The 12,154-nt window shown below is 44.5% G+C and overlaps 1 protein-coding gene across 8 annotated transcripts in view; it reads left to right on the forward strand.

The window, feature by feature from the left end:
• The first annotated feature begins 361 nt into the window (after positions 1 to 361).
• COL26A1 (collagen type XXVI alpha 1 chain) overlaps positions 362 to 12,154 on the forward strand; it is a 180,804-nt gene continuing 169,011 nt past the window's right edge. For all 8 annotated transcript variants that reach the window (XM_081942436.1, XM_081942438.1, XM_081942440.1 and 5 more), the window contains exon 1: positions 362 to 384. In XM_081942436.1, coding sequence (XP_081798562.1) covers positions 377 to 384 — 8 coding nt within the window. In that variant the 5' untranslated portion in view covers positions 362 to 376. The remainder of the gene's footprint in view (positions 385 to 12,154) is intronic.

The following is a 12,154-nucleotide window of genomic DNA, read 5'->3' on the forward strand; positions in this document are numbered from 1 at the left end:
ACGACTGGGAGTGGAAAATGCATGCTAATCTTCCGCAAAGTATCTTGAGATTTACCCTCCTCTGCCGTACAGGACCGAAAAGACCTCCTTGGTCCTTGACTCAGAAAACTTAGGTGATTTTATTGCGTCTTGTTTTATTCCAGTGTGGAGTACAATTAACATGTGTAGTGCATTAACTCAGAGGGAACCAGATGTTTCAAAACCAGAGTTTCAAGTTTAGCTAAGAGATCACTCAACTTTGGATAGGGAAGGATTAAAGGCACACATGTGTAATTTTTTAAAGACTTGTTGGTTCTTCTAACGGTGAATGTGATTTTAATTATGCCCTTTTTCATTCTTTCAGCAGAGGCCACCATTTGCAAAGTGATAAATCACAATGAGCAGGTACTTCATTTATGCCCCAAATTACAAACACTCCTACGCTGATTTTCTAATATGTAGGAGCTCCAGTCCTACTTTGCTGTAAGCCAAAAAAGGGTTTGCTTCTATGTACTTTAGCTCGTTGCACAAACCCAGCCGTTGTTTGAAACCACAATTTTCAGCACAGTGCAATTCTGTGAGCTCCACTGTTTGAGGTCTATACTGTACATGATAAAGAACCACGACAAGGCAATGCATAAAGTCAACCATTATTTAAAATCAGAGTTCATAGCATTGTTGGAAGAAATATCCATCTGGTTCAGTTCCAAGCTGGGAGAAAGACAATGGAAACATGGAGGCTGATTGGAAAGATGGTTTAATGGTGAAGCAGAACCACTTGGGTGGTTCTGGTGCAGCTGACCACATGGAGTTGAGAATGGGTGGCTTTTATACCTTCTCGATACCTTGAACTTCCTATTCCTGTGCAAAAACATGTATTCGATTGGCTGTTGTAGGGGTCATAGGTGGCTCTGTAGGTTGTCTGAGCTAGGTTTGGTTGAAGTTTGGAGGGTGATGCAATATCCCTAGGAGATTGTGCAATGTGGTGAGCTCTGCTGCTAGATGCTAGATGGGTTAATCCTATTATGTCTTGTAGGAAGTTAAAACCCACCCTCTCCTAGAAAAATGAAATATCCTGGGAAATATTGAAAAGGATAATATGGATAAGAAACTGAGAAACATGTTTTTAGGCAGGAAACAGACTCCCTCTTAATAGCCCCCACCTTTGTCAATGGGCCATTAAAAGGCCTGAACCAGTCTATTCTACATAACAAAGATATCTCCCTTCAGCTCCAGGGTAATAGGATTAAGGCATGATAGTATTAGCCCTTTACCCATCTCATCACAGGGCACCTGGAAAGAAGCAATGCTCAACCAAACTTTGCCTCAAAGCACAGCCTAGAGAGTTGCCCCTGCGTGGTCCCATGGGAATCTGACAACCAATCAGAATGCAAGCTCAAGTTCAAAGCCCAGAGAGGGTATAAAACCAGGGACTTTCAGCATGTCTGCCTCTTTTCTTCTTCACCAAACATCTGGAAGCATGTGGTCCCTCTTTTCTGTTCAGGAGCTCGAGCCATGTGGTCCTGTCCACCATTAAAACCATCTTTCCAAGCAGCTTCCATGTTTCCAGTGTCTTTTTCCTCACTTGGAACTGAACCCAGAAGGACATTTCTTCCAACAGTCCTGGAGGGTCATGTCTTAATCCCATCCCCCTGGAGCTGAAGGTCTTTTGTTTTGTAGGAAGTCTGGCCCAATTTTTCTCAATGGGCACAAAATATCTGCATGGGGTATTAAGAAAGGTGGGGGTTGCTTTGGGGGTTGCTTTCCAAGAGCATGTTTCTCCCTTCCTCCTTTAGGGAAATATAATATTCTGCCTTTTTAATATTTCCTAAAACATTTCATTCTTTTAGGAGAGGAGTAGGTGCTAACTTTCTGCAGCATGTTGTATACATACAGCCACTTTTAATTTATTCAACAAATCACGATTGTTAGGGATGTAACCCTAGTCTTGGCTTGGCAATGTATATAAGCCATGATTGTAACAAATGTATCTGTTACTTTAAATGCTAGAGAGCTGTAATTGGTTGCTGTTACCACAAGCAGCCATAAGAGGGAGCCAGAATGACTGTTAGCTCTCTGTTTGTTAGATGCTGATCAGATACTGTATTGTGAGTTACTGAGTCTTGCTACTGTTAGCTGTTTTGTGTGTTAAACTGAGACGTTGATAACTGACTGACTGAACCGTGTATGACTTGGATTGTAAATTGGACTCTGAATACCTCTATATTTCCACATAGTAAACTACTATTGTATTGTATTGTATTGATACGGAAAGGATTCCTAGAAGCAGGAAAATTCAGACTCTTAAAACTGTATAACTGCATTAATACAATACAATAGTAGAGTTGGAAGGGACCTTGGAGGTCTTCTAGTCCAACCCCCTGCCTAGGCAGGAAACCCTACACCGTTCCAGACAAATGGCTATCCAACATCTTCTTAAAGACTTCCAGTGTTGGGGCATTCACAACTTCTGGAGGCAAGCTGTTCCACTGATTAATTGTTCTCACTGTCAGGAAGTTTCTCCTCAGTTCTAAGTTGCTTCTCTCCTTGAATAGTTTCCACCCATTGCTTCTTGTTCTGTCCTCAGGTGCCTTGGAGAATAGTTTGACTCCCTCTTCTTTGTGGCAACCCCTGAGATATTGGAAGACTGCTATCATGTCTCCCCTAGTCCTTCTGTCTATTAAACTAGACATACCCAGTTCCTGCAACCGTTCTTCATATGTTTTAGTCTCCAGTCCCCTAATCCTCTTTGTTGCTCTTCTCTGCACTCTTTCTAGAGTCTCCACATCTTTTTTACATCGTGGCGACCAGAACTGAATGCAGTATTCCAAGTGTGGCCTTAGAATTAAATTAAATTAATTTAAATCCTGTTCCTGCCAGTAGAGGGAGCATGTCTCTTCTTAGAAACAAATGTTCCCAAAATCGAGGAGGGAAAATTGAGTTCTCAGTTTTTAATTTCACCAATTTAACACTTTACCACCTAATTTGTTTCAAAGACATCAAGACTTAGCACTTTGGAAGTAAAATATATTGATCTGAATTAAACTAGCCTAAGCCCATGTAATTATGAAATGAAAAGGGAAGGAAACCAAACAAAAGAACAGTTAGTTACGCAAAAAATGATAAAGAAAATTATGGTGCTTACAAAAAGTGGAAGTATGAGAGGGCAGAAAACAAAGTGTGTTCAACTATAGTTAATAGGAGTTCGATCATTTCTAATACAAATATAGAGTCCTATCAACAATGTTCAAATAATAATCTCCAAGGGGAAGATGATCCAACAACACATGTAGCACAATGATGGGATTAAGCAGATAAAACACCTTTGGACTGCTATTGGAAGAGTTAGTTTTGGGTGTTCACCACTTAGAGCAGGGGTGTCAAACTCGATTTCATTGAGGGCACTGCATCCAAAACTGGCCGCGTGGGGACTCTTGGGAGGGGTGGGTGGGGACAGCCAGGAATGGGATTTGGGGGTTCTCCCAACTGCAAAGAATCTTAGCTAGAGGTTCTCCCGAACCCCTGCGAACCCCCAGCAGCCCACCCGTGCCTCTATGGCTTGGGTCTAGGACAGGGGTCAGCAAACTGTGGCTCTGGAGCCGCATGTGGCTCTTTCCTCCCTCTGCTGCGGCTCCGTCACCGGTTGGCGCCACAATTTTGAGAGGAGCTTCCAGTGTGTGAGGGGTGGGGGGAGGAGAGAAACACAGTGTGCCAGGAGAAGACTCTAGGGCAAGGGGAGGGTTTTCCAGTTGTCTCCACAATTGATAGGGCTTTCGATTATGATAGGTAGAGGAAAAAGTACGCCGCACTAGGAGGTGACTCTATGGTGGGGGAACTGAACTTCCGGTCAGCTCCAGAATTGAACAGGGGGCTTCCGGTTAGGACCTTTGTGGCTCCTGGTGTTTTCTTTTCTGTGGGAAACGGGTCCAAATGGCTCTTTGGGTGTTTAAGTTTGCCGACCCCTGGTCTAGGATATTTGTGGAACTGTCTTCCCCCAATGGGATTGGCCCGCCCCACTGGCAGAAGGGGCCTACTGCAGATCCCCTCAGCCAAGGAATTTTGACTGGTGGGATCCAGGATAAGAGACCTTTCTGTCAAGGCCACTGCCCTTTGGAACATCTTGCCACTGGATTGAGATCCGCCCCCTCTCTTTTAGACTTCAGGAAAAGCCTTAACACTTGGCTATGCCGGTTGTTTTGGAGTCTGGAAGAAGCTGTTGCTTAAAAGGTGGTTGGTGCAGCAGTAGAGAACACATCGGCACCTTTCCGCACTAACATTTATTTGATTATTTTGCAATTTTAACCCGTGGAAAAGCTTGCCTTCAGAAATTGTGGGTGCCTCATCACCGAAGACTTTCAAGAAGAAACTGGACAGCCACCTGTCAGAAATTGTATCAGGTCTCCTGTTTGATCAGCGGGTTGGACTAGATGACCCACAAGGTCCCTTTTTCTGTCATTCGAATTCTCCATTTGGGTAGCAATATGGCCAATTGCAAGACAACAATATCAATGAAGGAAAAGGATGCATTAAGTAAGCTGCTTTGAGGCAAAACGTTCCCATTTCAGTCACTGAAAATCCGGACTCTCCTGAAACCTTGTCTTTGCTAATTAGATTTAAAATAATCGTCCCTCTTTGGTTTAATAGCACATCCGTTGTGTAAACTTTGTCAGGAAAGGGGGTGTCCTTACTTTATGAAATACGTGTTATGTCGTCCTGAAGACACCCATCTATTTGGAACTTTTGTTGTTGTTCAGTCGCTAACTCTGACTCTTCACAACCTCATGGACAGAGCACACCAGGTCCCTTGTCCCCCCCTGTCTCCCTGAGTGTGCCCAAACTATGCCCACTACATCGATCTAACCATCTCACCCGCCTGCTTTTGCCTTCTGTCTTTCCCAACCATCAGGGCCCTTTCTAACAAGACTGGGACTATTTCTCCTTTTCCTTAGGACACCTTTTTAAAAATGACACAAGCTTAAAATTGTCCCTTGCCTTGAGGCAAGACTGTTTAAGGCAAAGAGAACTAGAAGCTTGTGTTTGTGTATGTATTTGTGTACATGTGCCTGTTTGCGAAAGTTAGAATATTTTGGACATGCGATGCGACACCCAGAAAAATATGGCATACTTCACTTAAATCATTTGCCTTCAATCTTTTCAGGGAAAGATTGAAGGCAAATGAGGTCCAGGCAGAAGAAGAACATCAGAATATAGCAGAAGAAGAATATTTCAGGGGCTGCCACAGAGAGGAAGGGGTCAAGCTATTTTCCAAAGCACCTGAAGCCCAGACAAGGAATAATGGAGGGAAACTGACTAAGGAGAGATTCAACCTGGAAATAAGGAGGAATTTTCTGACAGAGCAATCAACCAATGGAGCAGAAGTTGCCTTCAGAAGTTGTGGGAACTTCACCACTGGAAGTTTTCAAGAAGAGACTGGACTGCCATTTGTCAGAAATGGTGTAGGGTCTCCTGCTTGAGCTGGAAGTTGGACTAGATGACCTACAAGGTTCCTTCCAACTCTGTTAATCTGTTAACAATCATGGCTTCAAAACCTAAGGGACTGGTTTGGACGAAACTCAGCAGCACTTTTTCATACGTCTGTTGACAAAAATAGGATTGCCAACATGATTGTCAACATCCAATGACGGATATGGCAGAAGGAGGAGGAGGAGGAGGAGGAGGAGGAGAAGAAGATGAAGAAGAAGAAGTAGTGCCTGTTGAATTAATAAGTGTTTGCGTGGGTGGAAGACCCCTACCTAATTCAAAGCCTTTTGAGTATTTTACTGGCATATAAGATTGTGTTGGCTTACTCTCAAGTCTAGCTCCAGAATAAATAAATGTAAGGCCATCCTTATTTCCATCTGTGCAGATTTGAAGTCTGTCTCTCTCTCTCTCTCTGTGTGTGTGTGTGTGTGTGTGTGTGTGTGTAAAATGGAACCGGCTTCTTCTCTTTTTCTTTTCTTTCTTTTCCTTTTAATTCCTTGATGTGGTTTATCCTCCTGGGGGTTAGTCTGTCTATTTGACCTTTCCGCAGAAGGCTTAAGTTAGGAGGTCAGGTTGAGCCTGTCAGAAGAGGGAGAAGGAAGTTGGGGAGGGGGGGTAGAGTGGAGAAAGTCTGGAGCTTCTGCCTGGAGGTATAACAGCAAGCCACGTTCAAGCCAGGCGAGCTCCTTCTGGGACTCAATAGCTTTTTTGTCTGGACCTGGAATCTGCACTCGTTTCCTCTGTCCCTGAGGCTTTCTTTGGTCATGCTTGATAGTGAGTCTAAGTGGAAGTTGGACCCTTCATTTCCTCGTTAGCTATGAATAACAACAGCAACAAAGTCTCATTGGCAGGCCTGAAGGCCCAATGCAAAAGATGGCTTCCAGACATCTTAGCCAGTCTCTTCAGCGGCTTGACCTGGGACTCAGTTTCCACTTGATGGCTTTCTAGATGAGTGATGGCTAAGCTTTTTGTTGTTGGGTGCCAAAAATGCGAGCGTGCACAACCAATAGCGCACATGCCTGCCGACACCCTTAATGCAAGGCGCCCCCCCCACAAGCACATGCACACGTAACTCCCCCATGCTCCCTCCCATGCTGCCGCACTGCTCGCCTCCAAGCTGAACTTGGCATTTCCTCTAGGAGGCCAGGGGAGGCCGACTTTGCCCTCCCCAGGCTCCAGGAAAGCCTCCGGAGCCTGTGGAGGGCAAAAAATAGCCCCAACGGACCTACCGGAAGTTTGGAAACAAACTCCCCCAGCCCTCCAGAAGACCAAAAATCAGCTGGCCAGCATGCACATGCGCACTGAAGCTGTCAACTTGTGTTCCAGCAGATATGACTTCATGTGCCACCTGTGGCACGGATGCCACAGGTTCCCTGTCATGGTTCTAGATGATATTCAGCTAGCTTTCGCATTTTATAGACAAGTGAGGGCGCTTCTATGTAGAAGACAGTAGAGTAGCAACATTACTCAGAGGATGGATGTATTTCACACAGTCCAAGCTAAAGATGCTGATGAACAGGTACATAAGCAGACATGATGCCATCCCTCCCAATTGTTGTCATAAGTTGAGGACTACCTGTATAACATACTTGGTAAACCCAAACCAACTCTCTTTGGACATGGTGCGATGTTTGAATAGAGATGGTGCTGAATTACATTTTCTGATTGTTTTCTCCAATTAAACTTTCATGGACATAATGTTAGAGAGAAAGCAAAAGTAATTATGTACACTGAAAGCAGACAGAACGAAGCCAACATAGAATAATAGAGTTGGAAGGGACCTTGGAGGTCGTCTAGTCCAACCCCACTGCGTAGGCAGGAAACCCTACACCACTTCAGACAAATGGTTATCCAACCTCTTCTTAAAAACTTCCAGTGTTGGAGCATTCACAACTCCTGTATCTTGTTTAAACTAGTATTTGGACTTTCCAGTTTGAAGAAATGGAAGACTGATTTGCTTTCTCATCTACCTTTCGTAAGTGAGCCATTTCAATTGAGCATGGGTTTTTTGAAAGCAATTCCATGCATTTTTGTCTGCGTGTGTTAACACCCAGGCTGTTGGAGAAGGTGCAATATTTCTTCAAACAGTCACTCCATTTTTTCTCTCTTTTTGGCCACGTTTCTGCATCTATTGTCCAGCGCGCATTCAGCACTATCTAATAAATACATTTTTGTGAAAGAAATTTCTGTCCGCCCCTTTAAATTTAAGAGTACTTATATCTTAACAGCAGTCAAAACTAGCTTATCTGTGCAAATGGAAGTTAAAGGCGCTGGCTTGTGTATGCCAAGTTCAAATAAAGAATTTCCTCTTTCTCTCTTTAAAAAAAAAGGAGTTATGAGGTGTTTTGATTCACAAGCTCATAGCAACTTTGAGGTTAAGTGCTTTTGGAGTTCCTTTTTTAAAAGTTTTGTTTAAATTAACTTCAGTATTTAAAAGAATAAGTACCTTATGTTTAAAATAAGTCCAGTATTTACCAGAAGTACCTTAGAAGTGGCAAAGGACAATAGCAATACTTTGTACTAATGCAATAGTTTTGAGTGCTCGTTGCTGGCTTGAGTGGAAACATTTTGATTTGGAGAGTCTTCCTGCTTAGCTCAGAATTATTACTGCATATTTGGTGGCAAAGGCAGTTAGGTATACCATATCAGAGCTGAGAAACAGTCAGACTATAAGTAAATGGCAATAGTGGGTACAGTGGCCTAGCGATTAATCTGCTGGGCTTGTCAAACAGAAGGTTGGCAGTTTGAGACCCAAGCACTGCATGACGGGTTGAGCTCCTATTTTTGCTCCAGATCCTTCCAACCTAGTAGTTTGAAAGCAAACAAATACCATATTTTTCAGAGTATAAGACGCACCAAGATTTTGAAGAGGCAAATTAAAAAAAAAAAGTTTTTGCACTCTGCAGACCTCCCAAAAATGGCCTGTTTTTCGCAAAAATGGGCCCATATTTTGTCAAAAAAGGGCATGCATATCCTTTAGGAGGCTTGTAGAGTGCTCCTGAGGGTTGGAGGGGGAAAACGAGCAAAAAACAGGCCATTTTTTTTGCAAAAACAGGGCCATTTTTGTCACAAAAACAGGGCCATTTTTGTCACAAAAAAGGGCATGCATAGCCTTTAGGAGGCTTATAGAGTGCTCCTGGGGGCGGGGGGGGGGGACTCTGGAAGCCTCCTAAAGGCTGTGCACGGCCATTTTTGCAAAGTGGGCAGGGTTTCAGGGGCCCAAAAATGCTGCATTCAGTGTATAAGACGCACCCAGATTTTCAACCTCTTTTTTGAGGGAAAAAGGTGTGTCTTATACTCCGAAAAATATGGTAGATATCACTTCAATGGAAAGATAACAATGTTCCATGAACCTGGGTGTAAAGTCATGCTGGCCACATGACCACAGAAGCGTCTTTGGACAATGTTGGCTCCCTGGCTAGGAAAGAGAGAGAGCACCACTCCCTAGAATAGGATACAACTTGACAAGGGGAAATCCGTACCTTTATAAGTAAATGGAAGCCAAGCGTTAGACTTCTTTGGATCTCTTTGCTTGTAAGCTAGTGGCAATTTGGGTTCTTGCAGCCCAGATAAAAAACCCAATTAAAAAGTGCGATATGAACCAAGAATTTTGAAGCCTGAAGTCTGTCTCCATCAGGCCATTTTTGGATAGAGGATGGACATGATTGAAAGTGACAAATAATGGTCATTCTGGATTCTGGAAGATTGGAAGACTAGGCAAAGAGAAGATTTCGGGATAAGAAGCGAAACACCTTCCAAGAAAAACCAGAAGGTCCAGTAACCTCTTGGAAAAAGCACTTTGGGGACATTGTTCTAATTACTACACCACATTGGACATCAAAGAAAGTTGGACTGAGTCTGTCCAATACAGATAATCCTCAACTGATAACCACAACTGTGCCCAAATGTTCTGTTGTTAAGCGAGACCGTTGTTAAATGAGTTTTGCCCCATTTTATGACCTTTCTTGTCACCGTTGTTAAGCGAATACACTGCAGTTGCTAAGTTAATAACAGGGATGTTAAGGGAAACTGGCTTCCCCATTGACTTTGCCTGTCAGAAGGTTGCAAAATGACCTGCAACCATCATAAATATGAACCAGTTGCCGAGCGGGTGAATTTTGATCACATGACCAAGGGAATACTGTAAGTGTGAAAAGCAGTTATAAGTCACTTTTTCTCCCGGTGCCATTGTAACTTCAAATGGTCACTAAACAAACTGTTGTAAGTTGAGGACTACTTGTAATGAACCTAATAGTGCTCTCCCCCTTTTCAAACGAGGATGAGATTTGTCTTTTTTAAATTGCAGAATACATGTCTTTTGTTAATTCCTAAAGCATTTTTACACCTACCATTTATCCCTTTGCAAGGCTGTTTATTAACTGAGCATTGATTTTTTTAAAATCTAAAAAATTCCCAATCGCAAGGAAGGTATATGTATATGTATTTATTAGTTTGTCAAACATGTAGAAGGTAGCAGGTATAAATATGAACATGGACATGAACAAAGGAAATGAATACAAGTAAGTGGAGACAGCAGGATAGGGATGGTAGGTATGCTTGTGCGCTTATGCACGACCCCTTTAAGGACCTCTTAGGAATGGGGTGAGGTCTACAGTAGACATATTAAGATTGAAGCTGTGGGGGTTTGAGGATGTAGCTACGGAGTCAGGTAGAGCATTCCAGGTGTTGACCACTCTGTGGTTGAAGTAGTAATTTCTGCAATCGAGTTTGGAGTTGGGGTTTGGGCAGGGGTGGGTTCCTGCCAGTTCTAACCTCTTCTATAGAAGAGGTTCCACAAATCTACAATGCCGTTTAGAACCGATTCCAGCTCCCTCCCCCTGCCCATCCGGACATCATCAAGATGAAGAGCGAGAGGAGGAATTCTGGGAGTTGAAGTCCACAAGTCTTAAAGCTGTCAAGTTTGAACACCCCTGGGTTTTTCTTTTCTAGAGGGTTAGGGGTGCAAGGGTTTTGTAACTTGACAGTTTTAAGACTTGCGTTCTTCAAATGCCAGAGTTTCTGAGCCAACATTTTGGTTGCTAAGCAAGAGCGTTGTTAAGTGAGTCTCACCACATTTTACAAGTTGGCCACGCCCACCCAGTCACATGGCTGGCAAGCCACTCCCACCTGGTCATATGGCCGGCAAGCTACTCCCACAAAGCAGGCCACACCTACAGAAGAAGTTCTAAAAAATTTTGAAACCCACCACTGAGTGTGGGGTGTATGTGGCGTGCTGCTGTGGCTTGCTGATTTCCGGTACTTTTCGGATACGGAGGATCCTTTCTGAAAAGTGGCAGGTTTCTCTCTTTTTGCTTTCTAGCACCTGATATTTGAAATAAAACACTTGCTTTCCTTAGGATTGCTGCGTTCCCTGGTGCGTCTCAGATATTGCAAGGAATAATTGTGTTTCCCATTTTCTGCAGCACCTTCCACCCAGTCCCTCCTTGGCGAGCATTGCTGCACTTTGGCCAAATGCCTCGCTATTATATTTCTCTGCAGGGGAGGCCGGAGTTATGCAGCAGCAGAGGGAAGCCTTTCCATTCAATGCCATTCCCGCTTGGTACATTGTGCGGATGGCAGCCATCCCTTATAATGAGCATTTAGAAAAGGATTGACTCGCTTGGCCATCTCGGCCGGATTTGGAGGAGTGGAGCGGGGGGGGGGGGACACAACAGCTTGGATGCAAGGCTGGCTCTCGCTTGAGGCAGGATGAGTCTCTTACTTCAAACGGTGGGTCTGGGCTGGACCCCGGCCTATTGCAGCATCTGCTGCAGCTCTCCCACCTTGCACTGCCTCAGAGACAAATCTTGCTTCCAAACTTTCCACTTATTACTACCTGCCCGGCCCGACAACTCTTTTCTACTGAGATTTTTGCCATGATGGGAACGGAGGCACACGAAGCTGCCCAAAGGGTCCAGTTTACTCTATATAGCTGTGATGGGGAACCTATGGCACGTGTGCCACAGGTGGCATGCAGAGCCATATCGATGGGCACGTGAGCTCAGCTCCGGCCAGCCAGCTGATTTTGGGGCCTTCTGGCTATTTTCGGCCTCCAGTGGGCTTCCGGGGGGTTGGGGTGGGGAAGGATGTTTTCGCCTTCCCCAAGCTCTTACAAAACCTTTGGGGCCTGGGGAGAGCGAAAAACAGGCCTACCGGGCCCACCAGAAGACGGCAAACAGGTTGTTTCTGGCCTCCGGAGGGCTTCGGTGGGTGGGCGGGCGGGGAAGGCCATTTTCGCCCTTCCCAGGCTCCTAGAAAGGCTCTGGAGCCTGAGGAGAGTGAAAAACGGGCCTTCCGGTATGACCGGAAGTTGGCAAGCAGGCTGTTTTTGGCCTCCAGAGGAGCTCCAGGTGGGGGGAAGCCTTTTTCACCCTCCCCGGGCTCCTAGAAAGGATCTGGAACCTGGGGAGGGTGAAAAACAGGACCACCATGTCATTGTGTGCCAAACATAGGGGGGGGGGAGTGCGGGAGGATTGCATGCATGCACGGGGGGAGGGCTTATAGAATTATGGGTGTGGGCACATGCATGCACGACCCTTCCATGTTCCCCCCGCTTTTGGCATAAAATGGCAAAAAGGTTAGCCATCACTGCTATATAGAATAGAATAGAATAGAATAGAATAGAATAGAATAGAATAATAACTTTATTGTCATTTTGAATGTACACTAATCGGCATATATTAAAGTGAAATTT

This window comes from Natrix helvetica (assembly GCF_964273705.1).
Source record: "Natrix helvetica genome assembly, chromosome: 2".
Lineage (NCBI taxonomy): Eukaryota > Metazoa > Chordata > Lepidosauria > Squamata > Natricidae > Natrix > Natrix helvetica.